The 18,275-nt window shown below is 38.5% G+C and overlaps 1 protein-coding gene across 1 annotated transcript; it reads right to left on the minus strand.

The window, feature by feature from the left end:
• Window positions 1-15,609: 15,609 nt before the first annotated feature.
• On the minus strand, window positions 15,610-17,910 carry LOC131022728 (uncharacterized). Its single transcript, XM_057952242.1, has one exon. The coding sequence runs from the start codon at window positions 17,356-17,358 to the stop codon at window positions 15,799-15,801; it is 1,560 nt and encodes a 519-aa protein (XP_057808225.1). The 5' UTR covers window positions 17,359-17,910; the 3' UTR covers window positions 15,610-15,798.
• Between the last annotated feature and the right edge of the window lie 365 nt (window positions 17,911-18,275).

Genomic DNA, 18,275 nt, shown 5'->3' on the forward strand with positions numbered 1-18,275 from the left:
TTCTTGCCTTTTTTAGGATGGAAATTACTGTGTTTTTTTTATGTACCTAAATTTAGAATCTCTCTTTTGGAAGATGATGATGGTGGTGGTGGAATTCTAACCAATTTTTTTTGGTTGTGGCTTCACTTCAATGATTTTTGCCGTTTTGGTTGTTTTGTAGCACCGGTTTTTTTGGTGGTTTCCTAGTTCCCAATAAATGCACATTAATTAGTTAATTGGCTGTTTGGACCCAACTTTTACAAGAGAATTTATTTAAAAAAAATAGAATTATATGATATTTTAGAAGAGATAATTGCAATTTGAATGGGGAGTTACCGCTGCGACGACAAAATCTATATAATATATAAAAGCATAGTTTCAACGGCTATATTTTGCCGCCATTTTTTAAAATTTCAGTTTTTTTCTTCTTTTCAGTTGGACTATCCTACTTCTTCGCACATACCGTGAATTTAGTTTTCATATTTTTCTTTCCATTACTTTTCTTAATTTTTAATTTTCTCTCTCTCTAATATTTATTCCTAATTACTATTCTCTCTCTCTAATATCTATGGCTAACACCTAACAAGCCCACGATCCTCCACCTTCCAACATTTTCTTTTCATTAATTTAGAAACGAGATTTCTTTTTCACCCAGCTTAATTTCAAAAACATTGTAAAATGCAAATAAAAAAAATGTCATGCTCTCTTAAATTCATAGAATGATAACGGAAAAATCAATTCACATTCACATCCGGAAATTCGGAAATATCGTGAACATAAAAGAAATCTCCATCGATAACAATAACAAAAATTAACATATTTGTTATTATTATTTCTTAATTTAATTTAATATTAGATTGACAATTACTTATCTATTAAGCAAAAAAAAATGATTAATTGGATAATCATTATTGATTCTCTTTAAATTATAAAATAAAAGTAAATTAAAGAGTTTAATTTTGTAGTAGCATGTCTATTCAAATTTACTTAAATCAACTCCACATTTTATTTTTGAAAATGAATGACATGTTTAGCCCTTTATTTTTTTGCTAACTCATTGATAAAAAATATTTTTCAGTAAAATACACAAATAAAAGTTTTGATGCATAGAAAAATAATTGATGTCATGTTTATTCAAATTACATGGCATGTATGCATTTATGACTCACCGATGAAACCATTTTTCAGATAAATTTTTTCTTATTAAAATCGAAACCCCAACTAAAATAATGCAACATCATTATTCAATATTATAAAATTAAACTTAATAAATTCACCATTTTTATTACGAAAATGAATCACGTCTTTTCGCAAAATAAATTCTTTGGATGTTGTATAGAAACTTTATTTTATAATTTATATTTAAACAAAATGATCACATAAATATGATGAAATATACAGTCCAAAAATATACTATTAAACTATATGCAATAAATAGTTTTGAATATGTTAGAATATTATATGATATATAATGATACTCATTATCATTTATACTTACTTTTGATGGTGCATTTATATATTTATACACATTATCAATGAAAATCATAATTGGTAATTGAAAATTTATATATTTTTGAATTCGTGTTTTTTATTGAAATTATGTCTTAGATAATTTAAAATTTTTATTTAGATTTATAATTACATGTATTTATATTTAAATTATATATATTTAATATGCATATTTATTTATTTAAAATATCTTTCATTTTCGATACTGATCGTGCATCGCACGTGTGGGCGTGTGCTAGTTAATAATAAAAGAAGTGTTTAGACCCCAACTTTTACAAGAGAATTTATAAAAAAAAATTAGAATTATATGATATTTTAGAAGAGATCATTGCAATTTGAACGGGGAGTTACCGCTGCGACCACAAAATCTATCTATTTATTATTATAAGAAAACACAGTTTGTGGCAAAATTGTAATTAAAGAATCAATTAAAAGTTATTTATAAAATTCAACAAATCTCATATCCCATATATTTTCTCTCTCCTCTCTCCTCTCTTTCATCACACACATTCTTCAATTTTCTATTCTCTCTCTTTCTCTCATATTCTCTTTTTCATATTTTGATGATTTTTTTAAAAAATCAAATTTTATTTATAAAAAATATTCTATATATATCTTAAATTAAAGATGAATGCAAGATATTTGATTTGGTATCAAATAATTATTCAACTCTTTTATTAGTATTCTAATAAATTCTAATAATATAATTTATTTTCCTACTTATCAATTGAAGCTTTTCTAATAAGATGACATAGGTATTGAGCTAACTTAGAAAAAATTAATTTTATGCATGATTAGCTTATGTTTTAAAACTATATATTGTGATGTGAAAACTCTTTTTTGATTGTTTCTTCGTTTCTTTTAATTTGAATGATGTGTTTATTCTATAATTTCAAGGAAGAAAATAAAGTTTTCCATCAGATAGATGGAAAATTAAAAATGATACTTTTCAAAATTATAAAATAAAATTAAGGATATTTACTGAGTAATTGATATAGATTATTTTATTTTTTAAGAAAAAATAATTTACATTTACTTATATTCTAACTATATTTAATATTTATTTTTTATTTATTTGATGTACATCATTTAATTTATTTATTTTTGATAAATTATCATGATTAACTAAAGAAATTTAAAGGTTGCGCCACAGGGGCTCGAACCCAAGACCTACGGTTTTAGACATTAGCCCCTAATCGCTTAACCGATACACACGCTATATCGTTTAATTTTGTGCAAAATTATGTTCGCCGTGCATCGCACGGACGAATGTACTAGTTAATAATAAAAGACAGTTCAAATAATAAATTTGAAAAATCATTAATTAATTTTGAGTTTGTTAGGTCCGGAGGGTCTCGAATAGGTGTATGGGGGGGAATACATCTATGAGCTATTTTTCTCCTCTAAAACAGAGGGATCTCAAGATAGAGATCAAAACGAAACTTTACACGCAAACTATGACACCTGTTAACTGAAAAGAGTTTTGACCAAACAGGGTTGACGACTGATACTGACAACTCTTTAGTAAGGAGTTATCAGTTAAGTTACTGGAACTTAACTGATGCACGTAAGGGCTTCAGTCGAGTTTGCTAAAACATAGATGATAACACTCTTCCTGACTATTAGAGGATAGATCAGTCAGACTGATATCATACGCAGCGGAAATAACTTTGTTTCGTAATAGCCTCGGTTGAGCACGTTGTTAGTCTTAGGTTTCTCTTTGCAGTTATTTAGTATTCAGTTTATCAATTGAAACAACACAAGTAAGAATGTAAAATTGAAAGCTGTAAATAACACAAAGACTTTTACGTGGTTCGGAAAATACTTCCTACATCCACGGTGTAAAGTGAAGCGTCTTCCTAATTACCGAATAATTAAGGAGAAATAAGATCACGTCAGAAGCGTCTTCGGTGGTTATAACTGGTTTGCTTGCATGAATTAAAGTTATATTTGCATCAATGATCGGAATAATTAAGCTAGGGTGGACTTAATTGATTGCTGGAATTCTTTATTAATTGTTGGAAATTTTCTATTTATTTATTTAATATTTAATATTTAATATTAGAACCATTGCACTTCTTTTGAATTTTATTTATTTATTTCTATTTTAGTATTTTCATATTTCCCCATAATTTCATTTCTTGAGTTTCCTTGCAGGTTGAATTTTAGGAGAATTCTCGCCGATCCCTTGGGAGACGATCTTGCTTACTGCTATCTGCGCAGTGTGGGCATACCGGATGACCGCCGGATATTTTTGGTGTAAAACGACGCACCAGAGTTTCTGGTGTGCTAGGGTAACTTAGATCAGTTCATAGCCAGAAGAAACGAGGATCAGGTTCAGAGACCAAAGCAGATAAATGAGCCCCGACAAGATCAGGGGAATAACAGGGATCGTAGACAAGAGAAAAATCGGGATAATCGCAGAGGAGGAACAGAGGGTCGGGTACCTCCCTTCCCATACCGAAGAGAAGTACACATGATATTTGGGGAAAATGGGACACCCACATCCAACGGGGCCAAGAAACAGGTTGTACGAGCAGTGAAATCAGGGTATTATCCCAAAAAAGTGATGGAGATTACGGGCGCGGCGGAAGAACCGGTCATCAGCTTCGGGGCGGAGGACCTGAGAACGCTCATGTATCCGCATGACGATGCGCTGGTTATCACAGCAGACATAGCCGGTTGCATTGTTCATCGCGTCTTCGTAGACTCGGGCAGTGCAGTGAATATTTTATATCTGGAGTGCCTCCAGAACATGGGAGTCGAAGCCCACATTGAACCAACAAACGCCCCGTTACTCGGGTTTGGAGGAGAAATGGTCATGCCAATAGGTTTTGTGGAGTTGTCGTTAAGTCTTGGCAATGCGGATGCCAGCAAAACCAGGGTAATACGGTTCCTGATAGTGGATATGCCGAAACCATCCTACAATGTGATACTTGGCCGTCCTGCCTTGACGGCGTTCAGGGCAATCATCTCCATGTTCCACCTAAAGAGGAAATTTCCCATCGGAGGGGAAAGAGTGGGAGAAGTATGGGGTGACCAAAAAATGTCGAAAGCATGCCATGTACAGATGCTTACACACTCCTCGGGGCAGAAAAAGGAAAGAATAACAGAGGGACCGGATACCCGGAAAAAGGGAAAGGTGGGCGAAATCACTGCTCCGGTAGAGGAGCGTCAGGAGTTGGCGGAACTACTAAAAGATCGGGATAGTACAGAGAAATCCACCCTGGTCTCCACCAGCGACGTGTGCAACATGATAGAATTATTTCCCGGGCGAGAGGGTTTCCAGACCAAGATCGGGTCTTCCATGAATTACCAAACCAGAGAGGAGCTAATCAAATGCCTTCGGAGGAATGCAGATGTATTTGCCTTCAGCACGGCCGATCTGAGGGGAATAGACAGAAAGTTGGCAGAACATTGTCTTAACGTGGATCCCAAGGTCAAACCGGTAAAGCAAAGAACAAGGCATTTCGGTGCCGAGAAAGATGCCGCGATCAGGGAACAAGTCCAGGGGCTGCTGGACGCGGGCCATATAGAAGAAGTACGGTATCCAGAGTGGATATCGAATGTCGTGATGGTGGCAAAGAAAACAAACACTTGGCGTATGTGTATAGATTACAGGGATCTCAACGCAGCCTGCCCCAAGGACCACTATCCTCTACCGAGGATTGACCAGCTTGTAGATTCTACATCGGGTTGTGCGTTATTATCCATGATGGATGCATACCAGGGATATCACCAGGTGAAAATGAACAGAGAGGATATTGCTAAAACGGCCTTCGCCATCTGTTGCGGGGTTTACGGCTGGAGGAGCATGCCGTTTGGCTTGAAAAATGCGGGGGCTACGTACCAGCGAATGATGGAAAAAAAATTAAAGAACAACTCTCAAGGAATATATCAGTCTATGTGGATGATATGCTTGTACGCAGCGTCAGAGCGGAAGACCATGTCTCTGACCTGGAGGAGGTTTTCACGGTGATCAAAAAACACCGGCTCATGCTCAACCCGGCGAAGTGTACCTTTGGAGTCACCACGGGAAAGTTCTTGGGATACAAAGTTACTCCTACGGGAATCAAAGTCAATACAGATAAGGTCAAGGCCATCATGGATATGACCCCACCCAGAGGAATTAAGGAAGTGCAGACTCTGAACGGGCGCATCACTGCTCTGAGTAGGTTCATCTCAAGATCAGAGGAACGAACTTTGCCAGAGGAACGGACTTTGCCAGAGGAACGGGTGACGTCAGAGAAATGAGCCTTACCAGAGAAATGGCTTCCGTCAGAGAAGCCATACCCGCCAGAGAAATGGCCTCTGTCAGAGAAGCCACACTCGCCAGAGAAGTGGCCCGTGTCAGAGGAATGGCCTCCGCCAGAGAAATCACCAAAAGAGCGGAGGAGTCTCTCGCTTGGGAGTAAATTTACTACTATGCCCTCGACCATGCGAGGCGCATGTTTTAGCACTGAATTTACTATTTTGCCCTCAGCCTGTAATCTATAAATAGCCATGCATACGCCCTTTGTAATTTACGCTATCTTCACTAAGAATACTACATCAATCAGATTTTCGTGCTCTCAACTTTGCTTTTCTCTCGCTTTCGCAAACTACATTAGGTATAATTCGTAATTTGACAACAAATCACCGATTAAATCTATATACATTCAATTATAATTCGCCACGTTCTGTTGAGGAGTTCTTGCTGCAGAGGTTTGATGATTGATTCCTTGTTCCTCACAACACTCACGAATGACAGTATTGAGGAACTCAGTCCCACGATCTGATCTGATTTTGATGATGTTGACTTCCTTTCCGACGCTCAGTCTTCTCAGCAGCTTTGGCAATTCCTCCAGTGTCTCTTTCTTGGTGTAGAGAAAGATGACCCAAGTATATCGTGAATAATCATCCACAACAACTAAGGTGTACTTCCTACCGTTGTAGCTTCTTGGAGAGATTGGGCCAAACAGATCCATGTGAAGTAGTTGAAGAATTCTTTCAAAGGAGTGTCCTGACTTTGACTTGAATGACGTCCTTGTCTGCTTTCCTCTTTGACATGCTTCACATACATGCTTCTTCTGGAACACAACAGAAGGAAGACCTTCTACCAGTTGATGTTTAGCAAGCTTGTTGATCGTCTTGAAATTGAGGTGGTTAAGTCTCCTGTGCCACAGCCAGTTGAGCTCCGAGCTGCTTTTGCTGATGAGACACGTTTCTGGTGGGCTGTCTTCCCATGAGACGACGTAGAGACTTCCTTGTCTGAATTCTTTCAGAACCACCTTCTTTTGATTGTTTCTAACAGTGAATTCATCCTTTTTGATCTTCACTGTGAAACCGCTGTCACAAAATTGACTCACAGACAACAGATTATGTTTAAGACCAGAAACAAAGCTAACATTACTGATATTGGCGTTACCCATGTTGACTACACCATAGCCTTTCGTTTCTCCGATTGAGTTGTCTCCGAATTCAACTTTGGATCCAACTTTCTCAACATACTGAGATAGATATTCTTTGTAGCCCGTCATGTGCTTTGAGCAGTCGCTATCCAGATACCATGTCCTGATTGAAGCTTTAACTTCTTCCTTCTTTTTATGTTACCTAATTTTGACCTGCAAGGAAGAGTTAATTTAGGTACCCAATCAAGATTTGGGTCCTTCAATGTTAGCTCGAGTTCCCTTTGGAACTCATATCTGCTTCAGAACTGGTCTGGTTGATCTCTTGCGCTTTGCTGATCGTCTGACTGAAGTAGTTGGCGCTTCAGTTGGCACATGAGCATTCTTCTGTTGAGCTTTCCTTTTGAAGGCCTCTCTCTTGTAGGAAATATGTCTGATGATTTGTTGAGGTCTTCTTTGCTAGACGAAGTATCTTCCTTGTGATACTCGAGTCATTCCAGACTGATGGAGACTTGACTGATGTCGTGGAACATGATTCATATGATGTCCAGTCGCTTGTCGTTGTGGATGTCGCTTGGCTCGTCTGGACTCATCATTGTTTTATCTCCATGGATGTTGTTCTTTCTGAAACTCAACCGATTTCAGTTTCTGACTGATGTGGTTGTTCTTCCCCCTGGACTGGTGAGGAAGATTCTTCTTGATTCCTGATGTTCCTTCCCCGATCTTTGACTGAAATCTGCTTTCCAGTCTTCTCAGTAGGATGATCTGGTTGGGGGCCTCCTTTGCTCATCTGTAGCTCCGTGGAGGTGGAACATTTGATCTTGCCATCAGTTTGCGTTTGCGAACTTCATCTATATCATGATCTCTTGATTCTTCTGATGTGGTGTTATCAGAAGTATCGTCCTTTGCACTGATCATGACATTCTTTCCTTTATCAGCTGCAACCTTTCCTCCAATGCTTTCAACAAGGCCTTTTGATGGAAAGTTGCTCATCATGGGAGACTTCATCATGCAGTCCTTGATTGTTTCTTCCAGTTTGTGATTGGGCCTCTTGATTTCATGAGATGCTCTATCACATTCTGAGTTGGAGATTTTGAGCTTTTCTTCCAGTCGATTGTTCTCCATGATTAGCTGATCAAGACAAGTTTCATCCGGAAAGTAGATGATTGTCTGATTCTTAGCTCGTTCATCATTGATCTCCTTTTTCATTTTCTGATTCTGCTTGAGGAGATCTTCGAACATTTTCCTCAACTGACAGTGATCAGTCCTGAGCTGATCGAACTCGTCAGTTTCATCGGCTGAGCTTTCTCCAAATTCTGAGTGGTCTCCTGAAAACATCAGGAAGTTATCAGTATAAGGAGTCTTTGAATGAGAGATTACCTCTGAGCCATTCATTCCATTGTCGTAGCTGTTGTCGGCCACGCTTTCAGTTTCATTGGCCATCAGGGCTTGGCTCTCATCATCTGAGCTGGTAGAGTTGAAGTCGGATGATTCTGATGTGTCTTCGGAAGATTCAGCATCGTCAGCAACCATCGATTTCTTCTTCGTAAAGCTGCGATCCTTCTTGGCTTTCAGCTCTTTGCGCTTAGATTGAGTCAGTTCAGGGCATTCACTTCGAAAGTGTCCTTTCTTTCTGTATCCAAAGCATTCCATGTCTTTGATGTCGTAAGCGGCTGACTTCTTTTCTCCGCTTCGATCAGTGGAATGTCTGGAGTTGCTTTCTCTTTCCTTTCCTTTGTGGTGCTGTTTGTGGAACCTTCTGTACTTGCGGAATTTGGACTCCATCTTGTTGAATCTTTCAGTCAACAAAGCATATTGACTGAAGAAGTCCTCGGGCTTGAGTTCTGCTGGTTCCTTCGTTTGCTTCTTGCTTTCTCTCGCTGAAGCTTTCAGTGCTGCTCCTCTTGAAGTTGATGGACCATCTTTATCTGATCCTCCAGCCTTCTTGATTCCAAGATTTCTCTGGAGATCGAACTCATTTACCAAGAGATCAGAGAAAAGCTTGTTTGTCGGGAGCTGACTGAATCCAGGCTTATGCTGATGAGCGACTGAGTAGATCTGCCATTCTCCTCGTGGCAGTGCTCGAAGAATTTTCAAATTGATTTCTCGTTGAGTGTACTTGTCTTTCGAGATAGATTGAACTTCATTCAGGATTTGATTGAATCTGAGTTCCATCTCTTCGACAGATTCATTCTTGAGCATGAGGAATGAGTCGAACTTTTGGCAAGCTATGGATAGCTTATTCTCCTTGATTTCCTCGGAACCTATGCACATTCTTTCAAGAATGTCCCACATCTCATTTGCAGTTCCGCACTTGATGATCTTGGTGACGTGCTTGTCAGGAACGGTGCCGGAGATGATGCTTTTAGCGAGGTTGTCTAGCTCATCTTGCTTCCTTTCCTCAGTGATGAAGTCTGCCTTTTGCTTGATCTAGACCTCATCGTATGGATCCAGAGCTGGATCAACGGGAACCATCTTGATGGTTTCAGTTATGGTAATAGGTCCTTTGGTGATGACTTCCCACATTCGGCAATGTTGGGCGGTGAGGAAGCTTTCAAGCCGAAACTTCCATATGTCGTATTTTTCAATACTAAACATAGGTAGAGAGGATAATCTGCTGTAGTTAGTCTCCATCAAAAAAGAGAGAACAGATAACAACAGATAAAGCAAATAGCAAGCACTTTTTGAAAGACAAAAGTTTTTCAAGACCTTTGAGAAAAAGGATCTAGTTCAATTAGAACCTAATCAGAAACAGAGTGTTCTTGCGAACAACCTGCTCTGATACCAATTGTTAGGTCCGGAGGGTCTCGAATAGGTGTATGGGGGGAGGGAATACACCTATGGGCTATTTTTCTCCTCTAAAACAAAGGGATCTCAAGATAGAGATCAAGACGAAACTTTACACGCAAACTATGACACATGTTAACTGAAAAGAGTTTTGACCAAACAGGGTTGACGACTGATACTGACAACTCTTCAGTAAGGAGTTATCAGTTAAGTTACTGGAACTTAACTGATGCACGCAAGGGCTTCAGTCGAGTTTGCTAAAACAGAGATGATAACACTCTTCTTGACTATCAGATGATAGCTCAGTCAGACTGATATCATACGCAGCGGAAATAACTTTGTTTCGTAATAGCCTCTGTTGAGCACGTTGTTAGTCTTAGGTTTCTCTTTGCAGTTATTTAGTATTCAGTTTATCAATTGAAACAACACAAGTAAGAATGTAAAACTGAAAGCTGTAAATAACACAAAGACTTTTACGTGGTTCGGAAAATACTTCCTACATCAACGGTCGGTTGATCAGACCAACAATCCACTCCGCAAGTGCTTAACTGGTGCACTGCAAACCGAACCGTGTGCTTGCTAGGTGCACACAACCGTATCACTGAAGATTCCATTCTTCAGTACCCACACTTCACTCGTGTCGGATTTTTCACTCTTAGCACAACCCGTGCTAAGATCTCTCAGAGTCAGAGTACCTTCCTGAACTCCGAATCACTCAAACACTCTACTCTTTCTTTCGAAAGGAGGTTTAAACACTTGCCAACTATACTTCAAAGAACAAGTTCTTTGGAGCAAGTTTGACCTTTGCTTCTGGGTAAACAGAGATTTGCCTAAGGTCTAACAGAATGTGTGTAATCAGCAGTGACTGATTTTGGGCTTTGGAATTCTCTTCTTCGATTCAAGCTTTGGGGAGGTTAAGCTTTTGGCTGAGAAACTATTTTGGCAGAGTTTCAGCTTATGTTGTTGAATCGGTGAAGATTGAAGTGATCCTCGAACGCTATTTATAGGAGAGGTCTTGAATAGATCTGTTGGCGGAGAACGTCTTCAAGATTTCTTCCATTGGAGAGCATTTCGAATTTGGGCTGAGGCTTCAATCTTCGAGGTTCCTTGTTTGGTGGGAACGGCTATCTTGAAGGACAGGAGATATGACGTCTCTGATAAAGTAGCCACCAAATAGGAATGACCTCTGCAGAGAGGGATGATCCTGAGATCTCTGCATTTAATGCGGCTGTACTTTTGTGAGTATGTGGCTTCCTTTGAACGTTGGAAGTTCAGTCCGAGGAAGAATGTTTAACTGATACTTGACTTTAGTATCAGTCCGCTGAGTCCACGCGGCACGCATTAAGTAATCAGTTCCGAACTGATTCTTCAACTGATACTTCAGTTGGTATCTTCAGTCTTCAGTCTTCAATCCTTCGTCCTTCAGTCTTCAGTCTTCAATCTTCAGAACCGCAAGCTAAACTAGAAACGAACTCTAACACTTGAGTTCAAACTGCTCTAGTCTATTACAATTAAGACCTATGGATTTTGGTATCATCAAAACAAGGATTAGGATATTCCACAAGGTTCCCAACAGAGTTTTCATGCTGAATACATACTTAAATGAATCTTAGCTTCAAACTCGTACAAATAAATTTAAAAGATGTGAATTTACTATTATCTAAGATTGGAATATTATTGATACTTTAAAACATCAATAAATTCCTTCCTTTTGATCTAGTAATTGTATGAACTCTTAATACTATGCATTACGAAAGCAACTAGTATTAATTATATTAAACAATTATTAATATTAATTTTTTACGTATATTTTTGTGAGACGGAATAAATTAGAGTATTATTCTATAAAATAGAATATATTAATATATGACCGACAAGAATCTATTCACACGAAATTTTAAATTCAAGCGATCATATGCACATAATTTGGTCAGAAAGTACTTTATATTTAGTTTTTTAATTATTTTTTCACTTCTCCTTAAGAGCGAAAATTTAAAATGCATTATTCCTTAAGTTATATGAAAAATGTCATCTTTTATAAATATAAGCATTGCATACCCTATTCTTTAAAATACTCTTTGATGTTGATCGGTTTGCTTGATTTTTTGTGAAAGTCTCACACATTTGATCGATTTGACAGCCATCAGTCATAAAAGTCAATAATTTGACAGCTATCAATCAAAAACTCATTTGTCCCGCGGGTGGCTAGATCATCTGACCGCCCAATCATATCATATGATCGCCCCGTGAAATGATCTGACTGTCCGGGCGATCAGATGATCTAAGAGCACCTCCAGTGGAGGTGCGAAGGAGGTGGATCGAACTGGGTGAGACGTCGCACCGCGCGCTGGCGACCCGCGGCGCTGCGACATCGGATTGATGCAGCTATCCGGGGCGAAGAAGGCGGTGTGTGGGGTGCGTTCCCCACACGCGCTATATTTGGAAAAAAAAAACTGTTTAAATTTAAAATTTCAACCGTTTTCAATCTTTTTCAAAAAAAAAAATTATTGTTTACCGTTTGGAGGCAACGACTAGTAGATTAGAATTTTTTTTTTCTTTTAATTTTGCCTTTCTACCTCTATAAATAACCCCATTTATCTCCACCAATTTTCATATTCTCACATCATTCTTCCCATTCTTCCCAAGTTATATTTTTCTTCAAATTTTTGGCAATGGATCGTGAATTCGACGATTACCTTGAGAAATGCGGCGGAGACTTGGGTGTGCCTACTACTCAAACAAGATGGAGCTCATTTGCATATTGTGGGCGGAGGCTACCCATAATCCAATTTTGGGAACTTCCCAAAAGTTGCTCCAATATTGGGGCTCAATCGGCGAGAAATACAATGCCCTCAAACCGTCGGGTGCTCCTACGCGTAAGCCGGATCATATCAAATCCTACTTCGGACGAGTCTCAAAGAAGGTGCAACTTTGGATGGACTACTACAAAACATGCCACGAAAATAGGGGTAGCGGGATGAGCGATGATCAAATCATCTAAGTCGCCCAGAAGATGCACGAGGCTCACCACAAGAAGAGATTCGGCTACATCAGCGCTTGGAAAGTCCTCCGCGAGTGTCAAAAGTTCACAGCGCAAGCCACCGATGTCCACTCCACCAAGAAGTCGAAGGGATCTGACGGCGAAGCAACTACTACTTCATCGGAACCGAGCATCACCACGAGGCCCCAAGGCACAAAAGCGGCAAAGCGCGATAAAAGCAAGGGCAAGAAGGGGGAAGCATCTTCCACTTTCACACGGTCGTCCTACTCCGAGGCGCTTGAGAAAGTCGTCATCAAAATGAAGGAACGTACGGCCCAAATTGGTGGCATCGCCGAAGCCAAGAAGACGCTCGCCGTGGTGAAAATGGAGGAGCTCGATTTGAAGATCCTCCACATGGATACTTCGAATATGAACGAAACTCAATTGGCATGACACAACCATTTGATTCCAAGAGGTGCTCAAGCGTCGGGGAATTATGTAATTTAGGATTTTTAAATTATGTTTTTTTTTTAAGTAATTTCAATTATGTAATTTTTAGTTTTAATTTAATGTTTAATTTTATTTTCAATGAAAATTAAACATTTTAGCAAAAATGTGTTGAAATTGGTATTTTGGTGGAAATAAGCATTTTAGCACCTCACTAAGAACTTTGCATTGGAGAGGGGTGGGTCTTAGGTGAGGACCACCATCTAAGACTCCCTCTAAAACCCAATGCATTAGAGATGCTCTAAGACCAGGTTTATCGGTTAAAAAAAATCAACCTGGTCGCATGCCACCTAGATAAAGGAAAAAAAAAAAAACAATTGATAGTCTCCAACCAAACATGGTCAACCATGTTAAAGTATAGGCCAGGTTAGGTCTCTCTCTCTCTTCAAAAATGGATGAATGGTGCCATGACACTTGTCCATATTTAATTGGTTCAACATATTTTGTTAGAATAATTGATAAAAATTAATATATTTTTTATATAAAATATTTAAAAAAAATTAAAAATATTAAAATTTATATTTTTTCATTCTCTATAAATAGAGACCACTCTTGCTATATTTCGACACATCTTCAAATTCTTCCATTTATCCTCTCTATATATTTAAATTTTTATTAATTTGTTATTTTTTCATTTTAATTATTTTTGTAATATTTTAATTTATAGTATTTAATATTACTAAAATTATTACGCTTAAAAATAATAATAAAATAATTATATGTAATGTTTTGGTTGGGTTGGAATGAATATTAGTGATGTGGAAAAGAGAGAAATTAATTAAATATTGAAGATTGTTGGATGGTTGGGTGGTTGCTGATAAACATAGTCTAACCACCTACCAGTCATATGAGTTCTTGACTGATAGCTATCAAATAGTTGACTTTTATGATTGATGACTGTCAAATCGATCAAATGTGTAAAATTTTCACGAAAAATCAAATAAACCCATCAACATCAAAGGATAAAATGGGTTCTTCACATAATTTGGTCATAAAATACTTAAGTTTATAAAATATGACATTTTTCATATACAGCTCAAGGAATATGGCATTTTTGCCTATTAATACTCTCCCTAATTTTATCAGTCAATTTTTAGTTTTGGGAGGCAAACTTTTGGGCAATCGCAAGTTTATAGCTGAACCAATCAAAACTGGTTCGTTAAAATTCCTACGAAAATGTTGGGGGACAATATTTTTGGATAAGATAAGAATTTTTTTCTTTTCGAGACATTAATTACCTACTATGGAAATAAATGACCCTTTGAACGCATTCTCTAACCTACTTTCTGTGCACATACAAATAACAGTTATGAGCATCTAGAAAACAAAACAAAAACAAAAGAGAGACAATGTGCATTGTGGGTTGGCCTAGTTGTATATGGTTAATGCTCAAGGTCATCCTCAGTTTGAGTCTACTATTTTACTGTCTTTAAATTTCCTTATTTACTTATGTAATTTATATATTAATAAAAAAACACAAAAACAAAAGAGACAGATCTAGCAAACATCTTCGCGAAAGAATCACTTTCTCTATTTTAAAAATATTTTTCCAATCATAGAATAATTCTTGTATGATTAATTAATGCCAATCATTGGGAAGAAGTGTGAGACAGATCCAGGCAAGCTCTACATCATTTATACCAAATACCAGTCTCATTTATACCAAATACCAGTCTGTATCCATTTGAATTCCCGTGTGTGTGTGAGAAAGAGAGAGAGAGCTTAAAAAGCCTCAAAAGATATGAGAATGCAAGAATAGGCAGGGCATTTCATCTGTGGTGCACGATCTGTTCAAGTTTATACAGCTTGAACAAAATTAATGACTCAACTACTTTTGCAACCCTGCATTTCCCTCTCCCAAACTACGGCTCCTTCACTCAACACGAAAATGACACGACACAACACGACAAAGAGAGATATGGAAAAACTACCATATTCTTGCAATGAATGCAACAGTAACAAAGATGGCATTTTATCACATAATTCACATAGTAAAGTTTACCATCTCTAGCCCAATATTTTCCGGTAAACAAACACAATATTCATTACTAAACAGATGAATCATGAAGACAGCAATCACCAGAGAATTTGATACAGACTTAGCATAATCATCAGAAAAGTTTAAGCAAAAGATGGCATCGCGTTCCGAAAGTAACTTCAGACTTAGCAGTGGAGTCAGGCAGTTATACAAACAATGATCATGAAACAGTTCATTTATCCAAGATGACTAATGCTAAAGGATACAACTCTACAGGGCACAATATATGATGGAGGTGAAGCTATCTGATGATCACATTGTGCTAAGCAACTTAAACTGAGAGCTCAACACAAGTTCACAAGAGCAGAGTTATTGATCACATTGTGCAAAGCAACTTAAGCTTAGGGCTTAAAACAAAGTTCACAAAAGCAGAATTATAGATCATGTTGTGTGAAGCAACTTAAACTTAGAGCTAAAACAAGTTCATAAAAGCAGAATTATTGATATTTGAACTATCGGACTTTTCTTTGAAAGGACACAGTAAGTACATATGGATATCAAATGTAACTAAAACTAGAGAAGGAAAAAGAACCAAATGAGGCCACAGCATCTTCATTCGTTTGCAGAAACAAATGAGAAATGGTACACAGGGGATATATAGCTATTACCAGTCACCACCATTGATGTACTAAAACTCCACTCTTCCTTAGAGATTTGAACAAATCCAAGCACTGCCCATACGTTTTCTCATACTTTGCAGACCTCTCACCGGGGCAGCATTTCTGCCACCGGTTATAATGGCATTCGAGAAACAGTTCATCAATCAAGCAAATCGCTCCCGTTTCAAACAACCTAGGGATCAATTCGAATTCAGTCCCTTCAACATCCATCTTCATGACTACATAGTCTTTCTGTGTGACACTATGCTTCAACCAATCAGCAAAATCGAAGCCCTGAATCTGATCAACATTATCAGAGGATGTGGAGCCGCCTGCGGTCTGAACTGGTTGAATCCTACCCATCCCTCTACCCTTCTCTACTTCTTTGTGGCCCGGGTCCTCGTTGATCTCGAAGAACAAGGACTCATTCCTCACCCACGCTGCATAGGGCAGCAATGTGACCCCTTTCTTGAGCTTGTAGTCGCCATGGAAAGTCTTGTCTGCTTCAATGGCGTATATCTCGAATGTCTTGTTCTGCTTAGGGTATTGCTTCTTGAACCAGCTCACAATACTTGAACCGTAGCTTCGAGCTCCAACATCGACATACACATACCTTGGCTTAAAACTGATATCAACCATCGACCCCAAGTACTTAATCTTCTGCGCATTCCTCTTGAGAGTAATCCAAGGCTTTAACGGTTCTTCCTCAATCAATGGCTCTGCTTTCTTGATCAAATCCCTCTTATAACTCGGAACACTGCATTTATTTGATGAATCACCGCTAGATTTTCCCACCATAAACTCTTCTTCTCCACCAAATTTTTGTAGAACAACTTCTCGAATGAATGGCATTTTGGAATTCAATCCATCAATATCCCTACTCCTTACCAATTTACAAGAATTAAACAAACCAAGTAATGATTCAAAACTGTAAGTATCATTGGCACCCGTGTGGACAACCAGAAACCCTTCGGGCTTCATCGTCCGCTGAATCTCCGCCGCAAAATTGCCGAGCTTAGCTGATTTCTCCACTACGCCTCCGCCACAGAACACGAAATCGAAAGCAGAATCGCTGAACGGCTGCTTAAAACCCTGGCCCTGAACCACCAGCGGTTTGAACCCTTTCTTCGAGATGCCAATCGAATCCTCCACCCCCAATTCCCTCAGCGCGAATACGTCAGCTCCGGTCAGCGTGTCGACGCATAGGGTTTTGAAATTAGGGCTCAGAATGGCTTCGGACATCAGATCCTGAAAAATCGACGAGTAAAACTGCACCGATTTCTGGAAACCGCCCGTCGCCCATAGATCGGGAATCTTCTTCTGCTTCGACGGCGCGGACTCGCCGGAGCTCGAGATAGCTCCCGAAGAGGAGGATTTCGTCACCTGCGCGACGCCGGAGACGACGTCGATGTTATCCGGCAAGGCGAAGAAGCAGAAATCGCCGACGTCGCAGGATTCACCTCGGATTGTGACCACGTAAGCAAATCGGAGAGCGATCACAAACACGCAGAACAGAAACAGCCGTACCAGAATATTCCTCAGGAAGCTCGGCTTCCCCAAATTCGGCTCCATTAACGCAACAAACCAAAAAATCACCCCCAAAATTAATTAAAAAACGAAAAAATCAACCAATCGAATCTCTGTTTCCCCGGACGTATGTGTTACAGTATGAATTTCTTCCCAAGTAAAAAAAAAATTGGAAAAAAGTCAACGAAAAATATGGAAAAGAAAATTGTACAACTACCGGCAGCAGAAGCGAGCGGAAGTGTGGTTAGCACCGACGAGGGAGCGGGCGCCGCAAGGGTAAGGAAATGGTAAATTTGCAGAAGGAGGGGCAAAACGGGAAAACATGCTGCGGCGTTCCGGCACGGCGGCGAAACTTACTTGGACGAACTGATTGAACTTCTTCGCATAATATGATTCTTCTGCGAATTATACGGCAAATTGATTGCAGAAATTTTGAGTTTTTGGCCGAGAATTAGTGGAATAAAGTTTTGTTCGTGCTTGCGTGTGTGAAATGGAATTTTTTAGTGCGTTTTGTATGAGAAAGGAAAAGGAAGTTTGGAAGATAATGCGGGGCAGAAGACGACGGAGGTGGGTGACTGGACTAGCCGGTTGCCTATGCGTGTGAATGGGGTAGTTATCTGCTGCATCGTCATATTCTTACAATTATTTGTAATATTACCACATTATTAATTACTACTAACGATAATTAATTATACGTGGAAAATATTTACTTTATATAAAAATACATAGATAATATTCAATTTTAAGTGAAAGGAAAAATTCTTTTTTGAATTTGATAAATGAGAGTTGGTAACTCTAACGCTGGCAATTGGAAATATTTTTTGTCCGCCGATAAATCCATTAACTAGTACTCCCTCCGTCCCAATAATGAAGTCTCCTTTGTTTTGGGAACGGGTATTTAGGAGAGGTAAAGTTGATGTTAAATTAGTAGGGACCACATAATTAGTGTTTTAATTAATGTT

This window comes from Salvia miltiorrhiza, chromosome 4 (assembly GCF_028751815.1).
Source record: "Salvia miltiorrhiza cultivar Shanhuang (shh) chromosome 4, IMPLAD_Smil_shh, whole genome shotgun sequence".
Lineage (NCBI taxonomy): Eukaryota > Viridiplantae > Streptophyta > Magnoliopsida > Lamiales > Lamiaceae > Salvia > Salvia miltiorrhiza.